At 48.9% G+C, this 22,058-nt stretch overlaps 1 protein-coding gene across 1 annotated transcript in view; it reads left to right on the top strand.

Moving 5' to 3' along the window:
* The window catches only part of CDC25B (cell division cycle 25B), a 21,088-nt gene extending 2,948 nt beyond the window's left edge, over window positions 1–18,140 (top strand). The window contains exons 4-16 of the mRNA XM_018569676.1: window positions 6,885–6,926; window positions 8,954–8,990; window positions 9,229–9,339; window positions 9,970–10,074; window positions 10,167–10,301; window positions 11,823–11,882; window positions 12,172–12,357; window positions 13,142–13,237; window positions 13,634–13,696; window positions 13,876–13,974; window positions 14,830–14,963; window positions 15,266–15,377; window positions 17,848–18,140. Of these exons, the coding sequence (XP_018425178.1) occupies window positions 6,885–6,926; window positions 8,954–8,990; window positions 9,229–9,339; window positions 9,970–10,074; window positions 10,167–10,301; window positions 11,823–11,882; window positions 12,172–12,357; window positions 13,142–13,237; window positions 13,634–13,696; window positions 13,876–13,974; window positions 14,830–14,963; window positions 15,266–15,377; window positions 17,848–17,988 (1,321 nt within the window). The 3' untranslated portion in view covers window positions 17,989–18,140. The remainder of the gene's footprint in view (window positions 1–6,884; window positions 6,927–8,953; window positions 8,991–9,228; window positions 9,340–9,969; window positions 10,075–10,166; window positions 10,302–11,822; window positions 11,883–12,171; window positions 12,358–13,141; window positions 13,238–13,633; window positions 13,697–13,875; window positions 13,975–14,829; window positions 14,964–15,265; window positions 15,378–17,847) is intronic.
* The last annotated feature ends 3,918 nt before the right edge of the window (window positions 18,141–22,058 follow it).

Genomic DNA, 22,058 nt, shown 5'->3' with positions numbered 1-22,058 from the left:
TCTCTTGGCTGGTTGCCCAGCAACGCTTTTCCTGGTTTCTATGGCATCATGGAAGCTTTGAGTCGTAGAGACTGAAAGGGACGGTTTACCCCCACAGAGCTTTCTGTCAGTCTTCACCCACTGACGCGTTTCATTCTGAATTAGACCTGAAAGTGAGCTCCTAACTTCCTGTTGTATATGACATCACTGTAGTGAGCCCCTAACTTCCTGTTGTATATGACATCACTGTAGTGAGCCCCTAACTTCCTGTTGTATATGACATCACTGTAGTGAGCCCCTAACTTCCTGTTGTATATGACAACACTGTAGTGTGCCCCTAACTTCCTGTAGTGAGCCCTTAACTTCCTGTTGTGTATGACAACACTGTAGTTCACCTTGGTTTCACTTTCTACTTGATATGCAATTTCTAGCCGCTCGTGGTTTTCCATTACTTGGCCGTGTTCGGTGCCCCCTCATATCAGACATCGGTGATAAGAATCACATGGACTTTGATGCCATGATAATTACTGTCACGTTGTGAGGAATGTGAGGAGAGCAGCTTCTGTGGAGGACACCAGAGCCTCCATGGCTGCAGAACAGTTGGTGGTCCTCTGAGTGGTCTCTGCTGTGGAGGATTCCAGAACCTTTGTGGCTGCAGATCAGCTGGTGGGCCCCATGAGTGGTCTCTGCTGTGGAGGACTCCAGAGCCTCCATGGCTGCAGATCAGTTGGTGGGCCCAAGTGGTCTGTGCTGTGGACGACAGCAGAACCTACATGGCTGCAGATCAGCTGGTGGGCCCCATGAGTGGTCTCTGCTGTGGAGGACTCCTGAGCCTCCATGGCTGCAGAACAGCTGGTGGGCCAGTGAGCAGTCTCTGCTGTGGAGGACTTATGGCCACCAACTGTTCTGTAGCCATGGAGGCTCCAATAAGTCTCTGCTGTGGATGACTCCGGAGCCTCCATGGCTGCAGAACAGCTGGTGGGCCTGTGAGCGGTCTCTGATGTGGAGGACTCCAGAGCCTCCATGGCTGCAGAACAGCTGGTGGGCCTGTGAGCGGTCCCAGCGGGCTTTATGTAGAAGGATCTTTTTGTCTCTTCTCACCTTTCTGTATGAGAACGCGGGCGGTAACCTGACTCTGCAGCGGTGAGGAGCGGTGAGGAGTGTGGGCGTTGAGGCTCTTCCAGTTTCAGTTCTTGTCATGCAGGCCCGAGCTTTGTGCAGAGGCCTGCAGTAAATTCCTCAGCTCCTGGGACCGGGCCTGCACAATGCACCCTCCCGACTCGCAGCAATAACTACACTCCAACACTTGGGCAGCTGTAGAGGGGTTGAGGAACTACATGTCCCAGTGGGAGCTGCACGCTGGGCTTTGTAGTCCTCCGCAGATCAGATGAGCCGAGGAAGTGGTGAGGGGTTGGTGAGCAGACCGCACGGTGTTGCTGCTGCCAGCTGGGGCCCGCTGCGTCATTGCCAGGAAATCCTCCGACATGGAAACAGCTGAGACGTTGGCTAACTGTCTATGTGCCGCGCGCAGCAGATTCGGGAACTTCTTGCAGCTGGTGTGCGAGTTAAAGGGCCAGTCCTCCCCGGAAGCCACATTTTTACTTCTCACTGGAGCCCACTGGGCCGAACATGTAAAATCTCGGGTTTAGGTTGGTTGACTCTGTGATCCCTGGTCTGTAATTTGAAGGGCCTTCATCGTAGAGTTAAAGGAGAACTATGGGGTCAGGGCTTTTCCCCATAGTTCTCCTAAGGGTCACGGGAGGACACAAACTAGCGTCCTCCCGTCACCCTAGGCTCAGTATATAGGGAGCTGCAGCTCGCGGTATACTGAGACGCCGCAGCCGGGACGGATCCTGACATTACTGTCGAGATCCACCCAGCTGCGTGATTGACAGCTGGCTCTGCCTATCTAGAGGCAGAGCCAGCTGTTCCCACCCCCTCCACCGTCCGTTCTGCCAGTCAGCGCTGGAGGAGCGGGGAGGAGGGGAATCCCTGCAGGGAGCCGTGAGTGACAGTCACAGCTCTCTGCAGGGACAGTATCGAGAAGTGAGCGAACGACTGCATTGTCACAGGTCGGCTACAACTATGAGGCTGAGTGAAAATCACTCGCCTCATAGTTCTCCTTTAACCAACCGAAAACCAACATTTTTATGTTTATCGTGTAGAAAATATACAAAAATCTTTTTTTTAAAACCCCCAAATTTTCTCCCCATTTAAAGTGTTAGTAAAGGCGGGGGGCCGGTAAACGCCCTCCGGGCCCCCCTATGATAATTTCCGGTGGCAGGTGTGCGTTGCTCGGAGAGGAAGCAGATCCGGCAGATGACAATCTGTGTTTTGTCTTGTTTCTTTTCTTCTGACAACTGCGAGACAAAAACCGCAGAGATCCCCCGAGCGGACGCCGCCCCCCTCCCTCGCCCACTTCCAGTTTGTCTCTGTCCCCTCTAATTAGGGCCAATCCAGCCCGCCGCGGCACCGCTGGCACCTGTCAGCACTTTTCATGAACTGCTGGACTTTTACCTGCAGAGGCCCCTCATGGCAGTTCTCACTTTTTATGTTTTTCGTGTTTTGATTATTTTCAGACGTGTTCAGCGGCGCACTCCAGAGCCCTTGTAAGACCCCCGTGTACATTATGTTATACACGCCCTGCCTTTCATCTCCGCAGGAGGCGGGTTTTTGCGGCATAGCGGGATAAAACTACAACATGCCAGACGTTTATTATTTTTAATCCTCAATTGTCTGCGGCACCTGAACAGAGGTGGTGTGCGCATGTTATGTGTGAAGGTCACGACTTGTACAACAGGCCTAACCAGGCTCCTAACCAACATGGCGGCACACCCGTTCTCTAGCTCTGCCCATACACAAGGAAAACAATTGGTAATGGAGACCCTCCCTAGCCTTCTTTTATTGGGAACAGAGACCCTCAGTAGGCTTCTTCTCTTATTGGGAAAAGAGACCCTCAGTAGGCTTCTTCTCTTATTGGGAACAGAGACCCTCCCTAGCCTTCTTTTATTTTTTGAACAGAGACCCTCCGTAGGCTTCTGCTCTTATTGGGAACGGAGACCCTCCTTAGGCTTCTGCTCTTATTGGGAACAGAGACCCTCCCTAGCCTTCTTTTATTGGGAACAGAGACCCTCCTTAGGCTTCTGCTCTTATTGGGAATGGAGACCCTCCATAGACTTCTGCTCTTATTGGGTACTGAGACCCTCCATAGACTTCTGCTCTTATTGGGAACAGAGACCCTCCCTAGCCTTCTTTTATTGGGAACAGAGACCCTCCCTAGCCTTCTTTTATTGGGAACAGAGACCCTCCTTAGGCTTCTGCTCTTATTGGGAACGGAGACCCTCCATAGATTTCTGCTCTTATTGGGGGCAGTGACCCTCCATAGATTTCTGCTCTTATTGGGGGCAGTGACCCTCCATGGACCTCTGCTCTTATTGGGGGCAGTGACACTCCATGGACCTCTGCTCTCATTGGGAACAGAGTCCCTCTGTAGATTTCTGCTTATACAAGAAGTATGGAGACAAAGGAGGAAGGACAAACATGGGGTGGTTAATGGTTACATGGTGCACATCAGGACACCCCAGCATAGGGGCTGTATGTCTGAATAGATAGGGGGGGTGGAGGTGTGCATGTGCTGCGGGGGAAGGGGGCATTTGAATACCCCGGCACACAAAGGCCGCAATCTCCTGGTGTAATGCCGGAGTTAATTGGGGCTGTGCATGCCTCCCATCTGCTCTGTCTCTGCTGTCTAGGAAGGCCGGGGTCCTGAGTGCACGTGCTGCTGTGAATGGCCTGAATAGGCCCTTTATGCATGCTGCCACACTTGTCTCGGCTGATTCAGGCTGACAGCTGTTGGGAGGCCTGCATTGGACATATGGCCCCGGCCCGCAGCTAACAAAAGTGTCCATTTGCATACAGGTGGAGTGAATGGAGCTGCTGCTTGTGTTCAGACTCTTCAGTGGGGAGAGACGGGACAAAGAGTCTTTTGTTCCGGGGATTTTCTCTAATGTTTAATCTGTTTTTCTTCTCCTTATCTAGCTGTCATGTGACATTAAAGATTAAATCCCTCTCCGGTATCCCTTGTATGTCCCCATGGACCAACATTTTATCACCTGTAACATTCCAAGAACTCCCTGCCCCCGCCCCCGTTCAGAATTCACCTTTGTGTCTGATGGCCTCCTGTCACTTTCGTGTTTAGGTGATTGATTTGTATTTATTAACTTCAAAGATGCATATGATAGTCTGTTAAGCTTGGGTCCCCATTCTTTTGGAGGTTTAGCTTGGGTCCCCATTCTTTTGAAGGTCTAGCTTGGGTCCCCATTCTTTTGGAGGTTTAGCTTGGGTCCCCATTCTTTTGAAGGTTTAGCTTGGGTCCCCATACTTTTGAAGGTCTAGCTTGGGTCCCCATACTTTTGATGGTTTAGCTTGGGTCCCCATTCTTTTGAAGGTCTAGCTTGGGTCCCCATACTTTTGATGGTTTAGCTTGGGTCCCCATTCTTTTGAAGGTCTAGCTTGGGTCCCCATTCTTTTGAAGGTTTAGCTTGGGTCCCCATTCTTTTGGAGGTTCAGCTTGAGTCCCCATTCTTTTTAAGGTCTAGCTTGGGTCCCCATGCTTTTAAAGGTTCAGCTTGGGTCCCCATGCTTTTGAAGGTTCAGCTTGGGTCCCCATTCTTTTTAAAGGAGAACTATGGGGTCAGTGTTTTTCCCCATAGTTCTCCTTAGGGTAACGGGAGGACACAAACTAGCGCCCTCCCGTTACCCTAAGCTCAGTATACCGCGAGCTACACCTGGAGCGGTTCCCGACGTAGATGACGGGATCCGCCCAGCTGCGTGAGTGACAGCTGGCTCTGCCTATCTAGAGGCAGAGCCAGCTGTACCCGCCCCCTCCCCCGTCCGTTCCGCCAGTCAGCGCTGGCAGATCGGAGCGGGGAGAGGGGAATCCAGCCCCTCCCCCTGTCACGGCAGAGAGCCGTGACAGGATCGAGAGGTGAGCGAACGCCAGTATGTGTTCCCTCACCTCCCGATCTACTGAGCCGACCTGTGACGGTCTCATTGTCACAGGTCGGCTTAGAACTATGAGGTGAGTGAAAAGCACTCATCTCATAGTTCTCCTTTAAGGTCTAGCTTGGGTCCCCATTCTTTTGAAGGTCTAGCTGAGGTCCCCATTCTTTTGAAGGTCTAGCTTGGGTCCCCATGCTTTTGGAGGTTTAGCTTGGGTCCCCATTCTTTTGAAGTTTTAGCTTGGGTCCCCATTCTTTTGAAGGTTTAGCTTGGGCCCCCATTCTTTTGAAGGTTCAGCTTGGGTCCCCATTCTTTTGAAGGTCTAGCTTGGGTCCCCGTTCTTTTGAAGGTCTAGCTTGGGTCCCCGTTCTTTTGAAGGTCTAGCTTGGGTCCCCATTCTTTTGAAGGTTTAGCTTGGGTCCCCATTCTTTTGAAGGTTTAGCTTGGGTCCCCATTCTTTTGAAGGTTTAGCTTGGGTCCCCATTCTTTTGAAGGTTTAGCTTGGGTCCCCATTCTTTTGAAGGTTTAGCTTGGGTCCCCATTCTTTTGAAGGTTTAGCTTGGGTCCCCATTCTTTTGAAGGTTTAGCTTGGGTCCCCATTCTTTTGAAGGTTTAGCTTGGGTCCCCATTCTTTTGAAGGTTTAGCTTGGGTCCCCATTCTTTTGAAGGTTTAGCTTGGGTCCCCATTCTTTTGAAGGTTTAGCTTGGGTCCCCATTCTTTTGAAGGTTTAGCTTGGGTCCCCATTCTTTTGAAGGTTTAGCTTGGGTCCCCATTCTTTTGAAGGTTTAGCTTGGGTCCCCATTCTTTTGAAGGTTTAGCTTGGGTCCCCATTCTTTTGAAGGTTTAGCTTGGGTCCCCATTCTTTTGAAGGTTTAGCTTGGGTCCCCATTCTTTTGAAGGTTTAGCTTGGGTCCCCATTCTTTTGAAGGTTTAGCTTGGGTCCCCATTCTTTTGAAGGTTTAGCTTGGGTCCCCATTCTTTTGAAGGTTTAGCTTGGGTCCCCATTCTTTTGAAGGTTTAGCTTGGGTCCCCATTCTTTTGAAGGTTTAGCTTGGGTCCCCATTCTTTTGAAGGTTTAGCTTGGGTCCCCATTCTTTTGAAGGTTTAGCTTGGGTCCCCATTCTTTTGAAGGTTTAGCTTGGGTCCCCATTTTTTAAGGTTAGGCTTAGATCCCCATCCTTTGTGGTTAGGCTTGGGTCCCCATCCTTTGTGGTTTAGGGTTAGGTCCCCATCCATTTGGCAGTTAGGCCTAGCTGCCCATCCATTTGGTGGTTAGGCCTAGCTGCCCATCTTTTAGAAGCCTACGCTTTAGTCCCCATCCTACTTTTTTGGTAACCTGCAATATTGTAGCCAAAACTAAATTTGGTGAAAGCTAAAATAATCATTTTAATAGCATTCGCCATCGTATTGTAGGCGTAGCGGGGCACTAGTGTATGCATCCATTGGCTCACTGCCTCAGCCAGAGGTTTGCACAGAGGCCCAGCTACTAGGTGCCTGTTGTATAGCATATGACATTCCCAGCAATGGAATGCTGGTAGTTTCATGAGGGGAATTGTGCAAATTGGGGTTACAGTACAGGCACGTCATCCAACTTGCACTCATTCTAAAAGGTTTTGGCAGGTATTGGCCTGTATTTGTGTTCACCTGGAGGGAACGTGTGCTCTTCCCGTCATGTTTACGATGGTAAATAGCAGAGTCAGATAATCCACTGCAACCACTCCGGTCATGTTTTCGTTGTTCGGTTACAAAGTTTACTCATCGTCTCTGTTCTCTGGTGTCGTTCCTCTTTCATGTGTGCGGCCGGATCGTCTTTTGTTTCCTATTTGCAGAGTGTAAAAATACAGACAGGAAGTGTTGTTGTTCCAGCTGCAGCGTCTAACGCTCTCTTCTTCCTTCCTTGCAGCTTCGAGAAGACTATTTTTGAAAGCCGAATCCCAAACAATGAGTAAGTACGGTGGGTCGGGGCACGCGGGGCGGCACACTTCATTAGGCCGGGAGGAAGGGGTTTATTTTGGGAACTGGATGTTGTTTTGGGAGACTTGTGGAAAACTTTCAGTTCTCATTCAAGCTAATGGTATCCCATCCAAGCTTTCAGACTTGCTGTACTTTCCTGGCGTGCTGTAATCCTAATCCTTGTGGGAAAGACATAAGGGTGGGGGGACGGTAGTCAGATATAGACCCTCATTGTTCTGAAGATATTATGGATATTATGTAGCATAGTAAAGCCTTCATAGAGCCGAAGGTATTCGCATGTCTCATTCCATCACATATCCCAAAATAAGAGGACAATTCCTCATTTCAAGGCAGTGGGTGGAGCCATGCAAATTATTTCTTTATGTCCCGTAAGCACATGGAGAACCGCTGTTATATAGTTCAAATATAGCATCTACGGGGTTGGGCTTGGCACTATGGGGTTGGGCTTGGCATCTATAGAGTTGGGCTTGGCATCTATGGAGTTTGGCTTGGAACCCAACAAAATGGTATCACCACAGAAGTCATGATGAGAAGGGACTAAAGAAATAAAAAGGCCCTTCAACTAAATTAAAGTGTAGCACAGTAGAAGCTTCTTAGAACAGAAGGTATTCACATGTCTCATTCCATCACATAGCCCAGAAATAAGCAGATTACACCTCATTTCAGGACAATGGAAGGAGCCATGCATATCATTGCTTTATACCTCATCAGCCAAACGCACACCCAGAACCGCTGCTGTATATTTTAAATACGGCATCTATGGCAGTTGGGCTTGACCTCTATGGGGTTGGGCTTGACCTCTATGGGGTTGGGCTTGGCATCTATGGGGTTGGGCTTGACCTATGGGGTTGGGCTTGACCTCTATGGGGTTGGGCTTGACCTCTATGGGGTTGAGCTTGACCTCTATGGGGTTGGGCTTGACCTCTATGGGGTTGGGCTTGGCCTCTATGGGGTTGGGCTTGGGCTTGGCCTCTATGGGGTTGGGCTTGGCCTCTATGGGGTTGGGCTTGGGAACCCAACAAGACAGCATAACTATACAGGTCATGGCGAGAAGAGACTAAAGGTATCAAAAAGCCCTCCGACTCAATCAGCCTGTAGCACTGATTGGGCTGGAGGGCTTCTTGATTCCTTTAGTCCCTTCTCACAATGACCTCAATGGTTATACTATCTTGATATTAGGTTTAATTAACAGTGCCACCTCAGCCGAAACTTTTCTTACACTTTAGGATACAGTCGGGAAGAGTTATAATCTCTGTCATCTTTTGTTATGTCTTTGGCCCTGTTGGGGTGATTGACTCTACTGGTGACCATTGTCACCAGGACAAAATGTGAGGGGATATCCAAAATTTGACAGCTGTCCCCATCATGGGTATTGTTGAGGTGATTGGCTCTACTGGTGACCATTGTCACCAGGACAAAATGTGAGGGGATAGTCAAAATTTGACCGCTGTCCCCATCATAGGACAGTTGGGGTGATTGACTCTACTGGTGACCAATGTCACCAGGACAAAATGTGAAGGGATATCCAAAATGTGACAGCTGTCCCCATCATGGGTATTGTTGAGGTGATTGACTCTACTGGTGACCATTGTCGCCAGGACAAAATGTAAAGGGATACCCAAAATTTGACAGCTGGGCCCCATAATAGGAATGTAGGAGATATCTATGAACGGGAACACTGGTTCCAGTGACAACTACCACCATTGGGATTTCCACTTATCTTGGATAGATTTTCTCACATCCTGTTGTGTCTTCAGTACAGAAAGAGAAAATCTCCCCAATGGGGACACATCAGAAACTGACAAAAGCCCTAAAATGAGAAGTGTTAAGATTGGGAGTCTCCTCTGGCCAAAAACCACCAGTTTGACATGCTTGCTGTAATGTTGTCCATACTTGAACAATGGACGTGGGCCATGATGTGATTGCACAAATACTACGTGATAACCGTTCACAAAACAATACGTTTTATTTATTTTTATTCTCTCATTACTTTTGCAGCTTCAAACTGCCTCTGAGAAGAAGACAGTCACTGCCGGTGAGTAAATTGATTAGTTATCATGTTGCTGTGAAGCCATATGCTGGCCCTCTGCTATCAGATCCCTTCTCAGATATGGCCGTAATCTGGTAACCTCTGCCGGCAGATCCCACCATAAAAGAGACACCATTTGGGTCTGGCCAGGGTCAGAGATAACTTGCAGATTACTCCCAGCCAGTTCACTTCCTGTCCTCTCTGATCTCAGTCTGACGGCTCTGCTTGTTCTTGTGTTTTATAGGTAACACTTCTTGGGGGCAGCCCAGCCCTGAGAAAACTTTCCAGCACCTCAGACCTGGATTTTGCCAGCCCCCTTGAAAGCAGCCCTGCCACCCCGGACAACAAGGAGAATGTAAGTGATACTGTTGGGGTATGGGGATTTGGGGGGTCTATAGATACAGAAATAACCCTATAGAGGACTCCTATTGATCTCTCTGTGGTAGGATTACCAGCCCAGGAGCTGATTGGTTCAGTTCTGGGACTTGGAGGTGACCCCAGCTGGGCCCAACTCAGAGACTGGATGCCGTTTTAAAATGGTCATTCAAGCTCCATTGCTGTTGTAAAACTACACTTGCCACTCAAGTGGGAATGGACATTGGTTTTATTTAAATGTTTTTATCCTTAAAGTACATACCCAGGCGTGCTCCTAAAGCTCTCTCTTCCACTCTAAAGCATGTCCCAGCATTCATTTTGTTTTTTTCTGTAACGTTGCCCTTTTGGAAGAAATGGTTTTTATTACTCCCTGTAACATCATCGCCAGGCTTGTAAAATTCTTGCAGGGGCAACTGCTGGCAGGTCTATTTATCATAGAAACTCCCCCAGGTCTACATCTCCCAAGAGCCCTTTCCCTAAACCTAGTGTGTGGTCAGGTTCTTGGAAGTCCAGGCAGAATGTTTATTGATTGCTGCGGGTTACTTCACAAGACCGGGACTATTACATAAGACTAATAATGATTTATTTTTTTTCCTTTTGACTTCTGCAGGAAGTTTTTCTGTTCAAGAGGCCATTTGTATGTGCAACGTACCAGTTCCCCCGTCGCAGGGATGAAACCTTCAAGTCGCGCCCAAATTCTGCCCCGACTCTCATGGTGAGTGTCCTTGCCCCTTCCCTTTCCTGCAGTGACGACGAAGACTCCACGTTTAGATGATTTACCTCCCTTTTTTTTTTATTATTCGGCAGTTTTCTCCGGAAAGGAGCGAGTGTCAGGTAGACGACGAGAGCCCCGTCCGCCTGCGCAAGTCCTCCCTGACCTTCTCTCTGAATGGCGACGATGACGACGGCTTCATGGACATTATCGATGACGAGGATGGGAAGGTAAGAAACGCTTTTATGTTGGAGCGGTTTTGTAAATCCATGGCACGGATGGAATGGGTTAAAAGGAAACACGGGATACAATAACTTTATTGAAACAATTAGAAACCACGAACAGATTTTTTATCGCCTGTGTATAAAACTTCCCATTAACATAACCGACAACATTGCAAATCCATGCTGATGAGTTGTCACATGTCCTTTCCTCCTACATCTACCCACTGCTTCACATTGGCAGTTGAGCGCGGTGACTATTGGATGTCCGTGAAATTGAACTTGATAATGGTGGCAAATACAGTTTTCAATGGAGTGCCGTTTGATCAGAGCGTGCTCGCCATGTGTGTAAGGCCTGGTTCACACCTGGGCGTTTTGTAGCGCGTTCGAACGCTCTGCAAAACGCTCAAACACCAAAATCCCATTATTTCCTATGGGTATGGTTCACACCTGGGGGCGTATTACAGGCCGTATGAACGCGCTACAAAACGTCCTACGCCCAAAGAAGTACAGGAGCTTCTTTGGGGCGTTTTTGTTGGGCGTTTCCATTGGGATACAGCCCAGTAGCCCACGGAAACGGGCGTTTGTCGCGTTTTTTTTTTAACCGCGAACCGCGGTAAAAACGCGCGTCACGAAACGCGCGACAAAGGCGCATATTCTATACGCCTAGGTGTGAACCCAGCCTAACTCCTACAGATGGTCTAGACCCTTGGTTCTCAACTGGTAGGCAGTGACCCAAAAGTGGGTTGCGACCCTGTGTTTAGTGGGTCGCGGGCATGCCTTCCACTTTTCCAGGCGAGAGGCTCCTCAACCTTCTCCTAGAGCAGCACTATCAGTTCTCTCGCCACACGGCCATTCAAAATATGCCACCCGGTACCGAGTGTCAGATTGAGGTGGGCTGGGGGTATGGCTGCGAGGGAGCTCCTCCCATACATGCATTGCTTACAGCTCCCTCACATGTGTCCTGTAGAAGTACCTGGACCGGAGTGACGTCACATTCTGGCTCCCGGCACCTCTACAGGGCACGCAAGGGAGCTGTACAAGCAATGCACGTATTGATGAAGCTTCATCACAGCACAGCAGCCCACACTGGACCCCAGGCTGAGGATCTGCTCCAGTTCTCGGAAGGTATGGAGACTGGGTGGATCTTGTTTTTACATTGTCTGTGTGTGAGATTGTGTCTGGTTGTGTATGTATGTCAGTGTTTTTGAGGGCCCATTCACACTAGTACCGTGCGATTAACAAACGCTAACATGCAATCACACCTACCGTGCATTCTGGTGTGGGAGGTGTGTTGCGTTGCCATTCATTTGAAGGGTACCCCAAACGCACCTCCCACCCACACCCCCGCATCGTAACGCACGGTACCCAATGCCGTGCGGCTTGGGTAGCGACTTAACGTCCAAGGACAAATGTGGCTCCTGAGATTACACAGGTTGAGAACCGCTGCTCTAGACTTCGTACAATGTCCTATGCTAGAATTTTTAGTCTTCCGGCCACTTATGTTTACCTTTCCCCTTTCAGACTGAGCCAAACCTGCCGACCGGCATGGAGTACCTGCTGACCGCACCGCTGAAGCAAGACGATGCTGTAAGTCCCCGCTACAGTTCATGCTAATAACTCTTTCACGTGCGCTGTAAGAATTGGCCGCACTAGACGTCATTGGGCTGAGAGGGGGAAAGTGTTGAGTGAGATATGACTATTTAGAAGGGATGTTTCCATTACGGGTGGTGTCTGGTAAGCGGAATTGTGGGTGAGATCTTCCACCTTTTTATAAATTCCAGTCTTGTAGCTGAATCCAGAGGATGGCAATAGCAGTGTGTATGGAAGTGTCACTTTGTAACCGTGTCGTTTATTTATTTTTCCTTGCCCGTGCCAGGATTTGGTGATCAGGAGCAAATGTCGCCGCCTCTTCCGCTCGCCCTCTATGCCCAGCACGGTGATCCGACCCATCCTGAAACGCCTGGACCGGCCAGATGACGAGGAGACGCCGGTGAAATCTAAGCGGCACAAAAACCTGAGCTCGGCCTGTGCCGGTGACGAGGAGCTGGTGATGGAGGAGCCGGTACGTGTGTCTCAGGGATTGTTACCTGTAACTCGGAGGGTGCAAATCCCATATGACTAGGTGCTTCGGCATGCTGGAACATGCAGACCTCATGCAAGTAATGCCCTGGCCGGGATTTTGATCCCAGCACCCCAGTGCTATCCACTCAGCCATTGTACTGCAATTCCCTTTCACATACTAAATGCAAATAGCTAACTAGACCTTTGAGGGGTGTGTGTGTGTGCGTCAGTGTGCGTGCGTCAGTGTGCCAAAGGATTTGTAATTCTGTTTAGCCAGTCTTGTGATTCGTGCACTTCTGCCAAATGGCAATGGAGATTTCTCGTCTACTGGTTGGTTCAGCCCTCCTCCTTGCTTATTGGATGGAGCAGATGCTGCTGTTTTGTTGTCCAATGAGCAGTCTGCAGGCAGAGAGGTGACATAAGAAGCTATATAGCTGAACCAAGTAATAAATATGCCACCTCAGGGCCGGCCCGAGGGGTACGCAGAAGAGGAGGTCACCCTCCTAGCAGGAGGGGGGCGCAAAAATGGCAGGACCTGCAGTGTGTGGCCAAAGTAGCTCATGGTGGGGGTACACTTTTTACCTTGGGTGCTGAAGGAACTTTCTCCCGACTCTGTCGCCTGCCTAAATGTACTTTGCGGCACTTTGTGAAACCCAAAACCGGCTGAACAGAATGAAAATCGTAAACATTTTGCTTTTTTTCTGTTTTCTGAAGTTTTACTTTTTTAGCTCTGGTCACGATCCTTTAGAACATTGAATTCATTTACTATCTTCTATTCATTGCAGAAAATGAAACTGGGTCGGTCCAAGTCTCTGTGCCTTACGACGGTTGAACAGATCCTGGACAGTGACCAGAGGGACTTGATTGGCGATTCCTCTAAGGTGAGTTGACATGAACAGAAGTATGGTGGGCATGGGGTGGGGGGTCTGTAAGGTCCTCTTGGGAATTTAGATACCACGGCTCTGTCAAGTGACATCAATTTCCAGCTGGTAGTCTGAGTTTGTCTTTCCACCCCCACTGTGACCACCGTGATAACCTTAAGGTCATGAAAAGAGCATGAGAGTATGACGCATGTGAACATCCGCATTGGGAGCTCACACACGTGTGTGTTTGTAGTGTAAGGTGGCTGACGCGAGGATGTCTACATCATGGTGGCTGTAGGCCAACCATCCCCACAGTGTAGATCTATGGTGGGGTGGGGTTACCCCTTGCAGGTTCTACAGGTCAGGACAGCTTCTCTTGTGCATGTATTGATGATGAACTCTTGTATCTTACAGACATACCTGTTGAAGACGGTAGCGGGTAGACACCAGGACCTGAAGTATATCACTCCAGAAATGGTGAGTTATGACACTGCCGCATCATCCTATTGTGTCCTGTGACCCGATGAGGCCCGGTCCCGCTACAGAAGTACTGCAGTCCAGGTTGCAGTGCTTGCTGGGTAGTACTAATGGCTCCCTGAATGCTTCCAGTTGTTGCCAGGAATTGCTGTTTTAACATTTTCCCTTCTTCTGATCAGATGGAGGATGTGCTGAGCGGGAAGTTCAGGGATCGCATTGAGCGCTGCGTCATTGTAGATTGCCGATACCCGTACGAATATGAGGGTGGTCACATCAAGGTAAGTGGCGGCTACCACTTGAGGGGATTCCAGGGTAATAATGTGTTGGTAGCAGGTTCTGATGGGGGTTCTGTAGTATTAATGTGTTGGTAGTGGGCTCTGGAGGAGGTTCTGTAGTAATGTTGTGGTAGTGGGCTCTGGAGGGGGTTCTGTAATAATGTGTTGGTAGTGGGCTCCGGAGGGGGTTCTGTAATAATGTGTTGGTAGTGGGCTCTGGAGGGGGTTCTGTAGTATTAATGTGTTGGTAGTGGGCTCTGGAGGGGCTTCTGTAATAATGTGTTGGTAGTGGGCTCTGGAGGGGGTTCTGTAGTATTAATGTGTTGGTAGTGGGCCCTGGAGGGGGTTCGGTGGTGTAAATGTTGGTAGTGGGCCCTGGAGGGGGTTCGGTGGTGTAAATGTTGGTAGTGGGCCCTGGAGGGGGTTCGGTGGTGTAAATGTTGGTAGTGGGCCCTGGAGGGGGTTCGGTGGTGTAAATGTTGGTAGTGGGCCCTGGAGGGGGTTCGGTGGTGTAAATGTTGGTAGTGGGCCCTGGAGGGGGTTCCGTGGTGTAAATGTTGGTAGTGGGCTCTGGAGAGGGTTCTGTAGTAATGTATTGGTAGTGGGCTTTGGAGGGGGTTCTGTAGTAATGTTGTGGTAGTGGGCTCTGGAGGAGGTTCTGTAGTAATGTGTTGGTAGTGGGCTCTGGAGGGGGTTCTGTAGTAATGTGTTGGTAGTGGGCTGTGGAGGGGGTTCGGTGGTGTAAATGTTGGTAGTGGGCTCTGGAGGTGGTTCTGTAGTATTACTGTGTTGATATTGGGCTCTGGAGGGGGTTCCATAGTGATGGTGTTGGTTTTTCATGGAATGTTTCTGTTTTAGGGGGCGGTAAATCTCCCGCTGGAGAAGGATGTGGAGGAATTCCTCCTGAACAGGCCAATCGTCCCGAGCAGCGAAGACAAAAGGGTCATCATTATCTTCCACTGTGAATTCTCCTCGGAGCGGGGGCCACGCATGTAAGTTCATGTTGCAGCTGTGAAAAGTTCCTTCACCCAATGTCCCATGGATAAAGCTAACTAAAGCTGAACCCAACTTCCCTACCTGTGTGCTTACTGTGCAAAATGAAAAATACCTTTAAAAAAAAAAAAAAAGTTTGAGCTTCAGATAAATAGCGAAATACACAGAAAATGTTCATAATGAGCCCGTTTTACCTGTCCGATGATTTGTATTTCTGTCCATCTGTCTTGTGTGTCTACATTGCCTTAGGGTTGTGATTTGACTTCCATCTTCTAACCTTCATCTTGGTGTCCTCCCACAGGTGCCGCTTTATTAGAAAACAGGACAGGAACAGCAACGAGTACCCGAAACTTCATTACCCGGAATTGTACATACTGAAGGGGGGCTACAAGGAGTTCTTCCCCAGCTATCAGGTCAGTTTATAGAAGGAAAGGTCGGGAGCACCAATCTTACCCAAATCTGCCGACCTTCCCTACAAATATAGACCAAATCTATCTCTAGGTGATACCCATTTCCATTTGGATAGGGCCGGGAGGAATTAGAACCTCCCTTTGGGAGACTTCTTTTAACGCCTTCCCGATGTCATCACTCATATTTGTCACCCTGACGGGCCGGTCTTCATGCTGGCTGTACTCATCACCTTTCATCATCCCGTGGAGTCACGAGGGGGCCCAACGAAGTACTGATGGGGCGGTCATAATAATCTGGCCACTCAGTGTGTATATGTGTCAACTGGCCCACTGTTCGGCGCTGAGAGTGCACACCTAGCAAAGTGACCGAGCTGTCACAGACAGCTCACAGTCATTACCGTGTTTCCCCGAAAATAAGACACTCTTATATTTTTTTGGCCTCAAAAAAACACACTAGGTCTTATTTTCGGGGTAGGTCTTATTTTTTTATTTTTTCTAATGTATGACAACCCAAAGTTACATACATTGCTATGTCTAGCGTGTGATGTCCTCCCTGGTACTGTAGGCTGTTCAGTCCTATGTCTAGCGTGTGATGACCTCCCATGTACTGTAGGCTGTTCCGTCCTATGTCTAGCGTGTGATGACCTCCCATGTACTGTAGGCTGTTCCGTCCTATGTCTAGCGTGTGATGACCTCCCATGTACTGTAGGCTGTTCCGTCCTATGTCTAGCGTGTGATGACCTCCCATGTACTGTAGGCTGTTCCGTCCTATGTCTAGCGTGTGATGACCTCCCATGTACTGTAGGCTGTTCCGTCCTATGTCTAGCGTGTGATGACCTCCCATGTACTGTAGGCTGTTCCGTCCTATGTCTAGCGTGTGATGACCTCCCATGTACTGTAGGCTGTTCCGTCCTATGTCTAGCGTGTGATGACCTCCCATGTACTGTAGGCTGTTCCGTCCTATGTCTAGCGTGTGATGACCTCCCATGTACTGTAGGCTGTTCCGTCCTATGTCTAGCGTGTGATGACCTCCCATGTACTGTAGGCTGTTCCGTCCTATGTCTAGCGTGTGATGACCTCCCATGTACTGTAGGCTGTTCCGTCCTATGTCTAGCGTGTGATGACCTCCCATGTACTGTAGGCTGTTCCGTCCTATGTCTAGCGTGTGATGACCTCCCATGTACTGTAGGCTGTTCCGTCCTATGTCTAGCGTGTGATGACCTCCCATGTACTGTAGGCTGTTCCGTCCTATGTCTAGCGTGTGATGACCTCCCATGTACTGTAGGCTGTTCCGTCCTATGTCTAGCGTGTGATGACCTCCCATGTACTGTAGGCTGTTCCGTCCTATGTCTAGCGTGTGATGACCTCCCATGTACTGTAGGCTGTTCCGTCCTATGTCTAGCGTGTGATGACCTCCCATGTACTGTAGGCTGTTCCGTCCTATGTCTAGCGTGTGATGACCTCCCATGTACTGTAGGCTGTTCCGTCCTATGTCTAGCGTGTGATGACCTCCCATGTACTGTAGGCTGTTCCGTCCTATGTCTAGCGTGTGATGACCTCCCATGTACTGTAGGCTGTTCCGTCCTATGTCTAGCGTGTGATGACCTCCCATGTACTGTAGGCTGTTCCGTCCTATGTCTAGCGTGTGATGACCTCCCATGTACTGTAGGCTGTTCCGTCCTATGTCTAGCGTGTGATGACCTCCCATGTACTGTAGGCTGTTCCGTCCTATGTCTAGCGTGTGATGACCTCCCATGTACTGTAGGCTGTTCCGTCCTATGTCTAGCGTGTGATGACCTCCCATGTACTGTAGGCTGTTCCGTCCTATGTCTAGCGTGTGATGACCTCCCATGTACTGTAGGCTGTTCCGTCCTATGTCTAGCGTGTGATGACCTCCCATGTACTGTAGGCTGTTCCGTCCTATGTCTAGCGTGTGATGACCTCCCATGTACTGTAGGCTGTTCCGTCCTATGTCTAGCGTGTGATGACCTCCCATGTACTGTAGGCTGTTCCGTCCTATGTCTAGCGTGTGATGACCTCCCATGTACTGTAGGCTGTTCCGTCCTATGTCTAGCGTGTGATGACCTCCCATGTACTGTAGGCTGTTCCGTCCTATGTCTAGCGTGTGATGACCTCCCATGTACTGTAGGCTGTTCCGTCCTATGTCTAGCGTGTGATGACCTCCCATGTACTGTAGGCTGTTCCGTCCTATGTCTAGCGTGTGATGACCTCCCATGTACTGTAGGCTGTTCCGTCCTATGTCTAGCGTGTGATGACCTCCCATGTACTGTAGGCTGTTCCGTCCTATGTCTAGCGTGTGATGACCTCCCATGTACTGTAGGCTGTTCCGTCCTATGTCTAGCGTGTGATGACCTCCCATGTACTGTAGGCTGTTCCGTCCTATGTCTAGCGTGTGATGATCTCCCTTGTACTGTAGGCTGTTTCTAACATCTGTCCTCCATCTTGCCCATAGACGCACTGCGAGCCTCAGGCTTACCGCCCCATGGACCACAAGGACTTCAAAGAACACCTGAAGCTTTTCCGCAGCAAGAGCAGGACTTGGGCCGGCGACAAGAGCAAGCGGGAAATGTACAACCGTCTTAAGAACCTATAGCGACCCACCAACCAAGGTCACGGACTTCAGACAGAGCAGGTCCCTATGTTTCCACCAACACAACACGCAGGTGTCTCCACAGATGGAGCGATGGCCGGGCTGGCCAGGATCATAAGATGGTCAGCAAGGAATTCTGGGTCATCAAGTGCGGAGTTACTACTCCAGGAATTTTGTGAAGGCCTTTGTATGGCAGCCTTTGTATGGCAGCCTTTGTATGGCAGCATTGTCCTCTACACAGAGGAGGAGAACCTGGACGACCAGCACAGATAATCCTAGGAGGAGGCCCGGTCCTTTACGGAACGCATCATCAGTGGGGACACCAATCTGTATTTTACTACAGCGGACTGACTTCTTCAGGGAGAACACACTTGAAAACGTATTCACCTCGTACTTTATTTTCCCCTGGAGGCTAAACCCAAAAGAAATACAGAAGACTTAAAGGGTTAGTCCACTGGTCAAGGTGCCTCACTCTTGCCATGGATACCTTCCATGAGAACAAAGCTGGAAGATCTTTCCATGGATCCCATCAGTAACTGAGCTGCCAACTTTGAGTGGACTGACCCTTTAAGATGCAGTTGTGCATTAGAGCAGAGCATTATGTGTCGTGTGTGTGTGTGTGTATGTTTTGTGGTGCGCGTTTTGTACTGTTGCACTTGCACTTTTTTTTTTTCAGGCTGTCGGCGGCCTCTCCAACCTTGCACGATCCCTCTGTCCGCAGAGGCCAATCAGATACTGCCACCCGCCGCCATGACCCCGCCCCTTTCCCCAGCGCATAGCCGCTAAATATGTGCCCACCCCTCCCCCACAGAATAGTTTTATTTTTTGGCCCAGACGGCAGTTTTATCATTTTATATAAAATCCAGATTTTCTGATACTTTGTACTTTTTTTTTTGCTTTGATTCACTTTTTCGTACTCTACGCTTTTATAGATCCTGGCAAAAATCAGGTGACAAATTCTATTTCTGGGTGTTGTATGTGCGGGAATACACATGGAGGGGGATTTAACAAAACTGGAGCAGCCGCGCACGGCAACCAATCGGCTTCTCTCTTTCATTTTTTCATCTTAACTGAACAAACTGAAGAGAGAAGCTGATTGGTTGTCATGGGCGACTGCTCCCGATTTTATACGTTCCCCCCTATGTGTTATTATAGACAGAGATGTATCTTTTATATATGGAAGTCCGGTTTCGGATTTTGTTCGTATTACGGTAGCAGGACTCGCCGGGTGTGAGGTCGGATGATGGGAGTCACCCAGGCGGGTCACTGACGTGTTTGCTAAAGGTGATTCCAAATCAGGAACTGCCGGGAGATATCTGTGTACATTTCCCGGCCCAGAGCCGGTGGACTGAATGGGAAGTCACCTTCTGCATAAACGTACAAAGACAACCCGACCTACAGAGCCGGCCTGGGACAGTCTCATTGTCACACGTCGGCTCCAACTATGAGGATGAGGGATTTTCACCCGCCTCGTAGTTCTCCTTTAAGGCAGCAATATTGTGTTGCTGGGAAAGGAATCAATGGAGAGACAGAGAGGGGTAAAGGGATAGGCAGAGTTCTGAAGGCTGACAACGCTGCTTGAGATTTCAGTGCAACAAAAGCACGGTGTTGTCAGCCCAAACAGGAAGTTTGGAACGCACTGCATTTTATTTAGTTAAATATAAAGAAAAGAAAATGCAAAAAAAAAACCCTTACAGCCGACCTTTGCCCATATCTTTAAAATGACAACAAATACAACTTTAGAAATGTTTAGTAATGACAATCTACAGGTACTTTTAGATAATTGCCGGCTTTGTATTTGTTACATATCTTTTTCTTTTCCTCCCCAGTCTTCTCACAGTCGCCATTATATGAATCATTAAAGGAGAACTATGGGGTCAGGGCTTTTCCCCATAGTTCTCCTTAGGGTAACGGGAGGACACAAACTAGCGTCCTCCCGTTACCCTAAGCTCAGTATACCGCGAGCTACAGCTCATAGTATACTGAGACGCTGAAGCGGATCCCGACAATTATGTCTGGATCCGCCCAGCTGTGTAAGTGACAGCTGGCTCGGCCTATCTAGAGGCAGAGCCAGCTGTACCCGCCCCCTCCCCCGTCCGTTCCGCCAGTCAGCGCTGGAGAATCGGAGCGGGGAGAGGGAAATCCAGCCCCTCCCCTGTCACGGCTCTCAGCAGTGACAAGATCGAGAAGTGAGTGAACGCCGGTATGTGTTCGCTCACCTCCCGATCTACTGAGCCGACCTGTGACAGTCTCATTGTCACAGGTCGGCTGGAACTATGAGGTGAGTGACAATCACTCACCTCATTGTGCTCCTTTAATATTTCTCCCTTTACTTCCTGGACCTCTGGTACATGTGACTAGGACATGTGACCATGCACATCATCTCAGGGGAGGAAAATGCCTTTCCCTGAGATCTCATGAGATTACAGATGTGATTTCCCAGCAATGCTCTGCTGATGTCACCTTCCCAGGATGCAACACTAGAGCTCAGGCTACATCACTAATGCCCAAGAGGACCAGGAAGTGGAAAAACAATCATTATAAGTAAAAGGAAAATAGGAAGAGAAATAAAAGAAATAACATAAGATGATTTTATATTGGTATGGTGGGGTGACTTTTAGTGAAAGGGGCTAAAGTTCTGCTTCTTGCTTTTCCTTTTCCTATTGGCAATTAAAAAACATTTAGTGCGATATTTCAGAAACGCCAAAATGTTCCAATTACACTTTCTATTGATTTTAGAGAAACCCGTCAGAGTTCGGTGCAGATAGCAGATGGCACACGAAGACTCATGAAATGTGGAAGCAGTTCCAAGTGCCCCTGGCTGCTTTCGGGCAGTAGAACGCTGCGGGGTATCTGGACCTGTGACACGCAGCTAATCAGAACCCGAATTACAAAATGGGCATTTTATTTTTTAATTTTAATTTTTTTACATTTAATTTTAAAAAAATAATAAAATTTGTCTCGTATTTCCAACAATCAAAGTCGGGAATGAACCGCTCGCCCCTATTTATTTTGCCAGTTTCTATAAAACGTATCCACGTCCTCCGCTATTAAAGGAGAACTATGGGGTCAGGGCTTTTCCCCATAGTTCTCCTTAGGGTAACGGGAGGACACAAACTAGCGTCCTCCCGTTACCCTAAGCTCAGTATATAGGGAGCTGTAGCTCATAGTATACTGAGGCGCCGCACCTGGAGCGGATCCCGACGTAGATGACGGGATCCGCCCAGCTGTGTGAGTGACAGCTGGCTCTGCCTATCTAGAGGCAGAGCCAGCTGTACCCTCCCCCGTCCGTTCCGCCAGTCAGCGCTGGAGGATCGGAGGGGGGAATCCAGCCCTCCCCTGTTACGTCAGAGAGCCGTGACAGGATCGAGAGGCGAGTGAACGCCGGTATATGTTCGCTCACCTCCCGATCTACTGAGCCGACCTGTGACAGTCTCATTGTCACAGGTCGGCTAGAACTATGAGGTGAGTGGAAATCACTCATCTCATAGTTCTCCTTTAAACTAATTACTAATCTCTGGTAACTCTTCATTCTGCGTGCTTGCGTCTCCTATTTTAAATAATGTGTGGCTATATTTGAGGTTTTTTTCGTTTTTTGTTTTTTTTAAAGAACCAATTTTTGCTTTTGCTATTTTATTTCTAAATAAGGGAGACATTTAGACGTTTGCTGCGGTCACATTGTATCTTATCAATCCCATTTTGAGATACGCAGCGATATTTAAATCCTCCATCGCTCTATAAATTATCTTTATCTTATTTATACTTGTTTGCACATGAGATATTATTATTATTTTTGCCCCTTGTACCCGAAAGATCCGAAAGTTCCTGTATTTGAGGGGGTGATGAGAGCCGGGGGGGAGGGGGGCCGTGGGCTGGAAATGTTATGTATTAATTCTTTGCTTCCTCCTCCGCTTTGTGCACATTTCCATGTCTGACATTCAGGGATAATAAAATCTGTTTGTTCAATATGCAAAGTGTGATCTTTTCAATGAATGGGGGGGAATGCTCTCCCCTCCTTTGTTATGCCGTGACCCCTGTCACTCTGACCTCCCGTTCATTCATCCCACGTCACG

Source organism: Nanorana parkeri, unplaced genomic scaffold (assembly GCF_000935625.1).
Source record: "Nanorana parkeri isolate BGI_ZX_2015 unplaced genomic scaffold, ASM93562v1 scaffold1379, whole genome shotgun sequence".
Lineage (NCBI taxonomy): Eukaryota > Metazoa > Chordata > Amphibia > Anura > Dicroglossidae > Nanorana > Nanorana parkeri.
The sequence above is the reverse complement of the archived record's forward strand: the minus strand, read 5'-3'. Positions and strand labels throughout refer to the sequence as shown.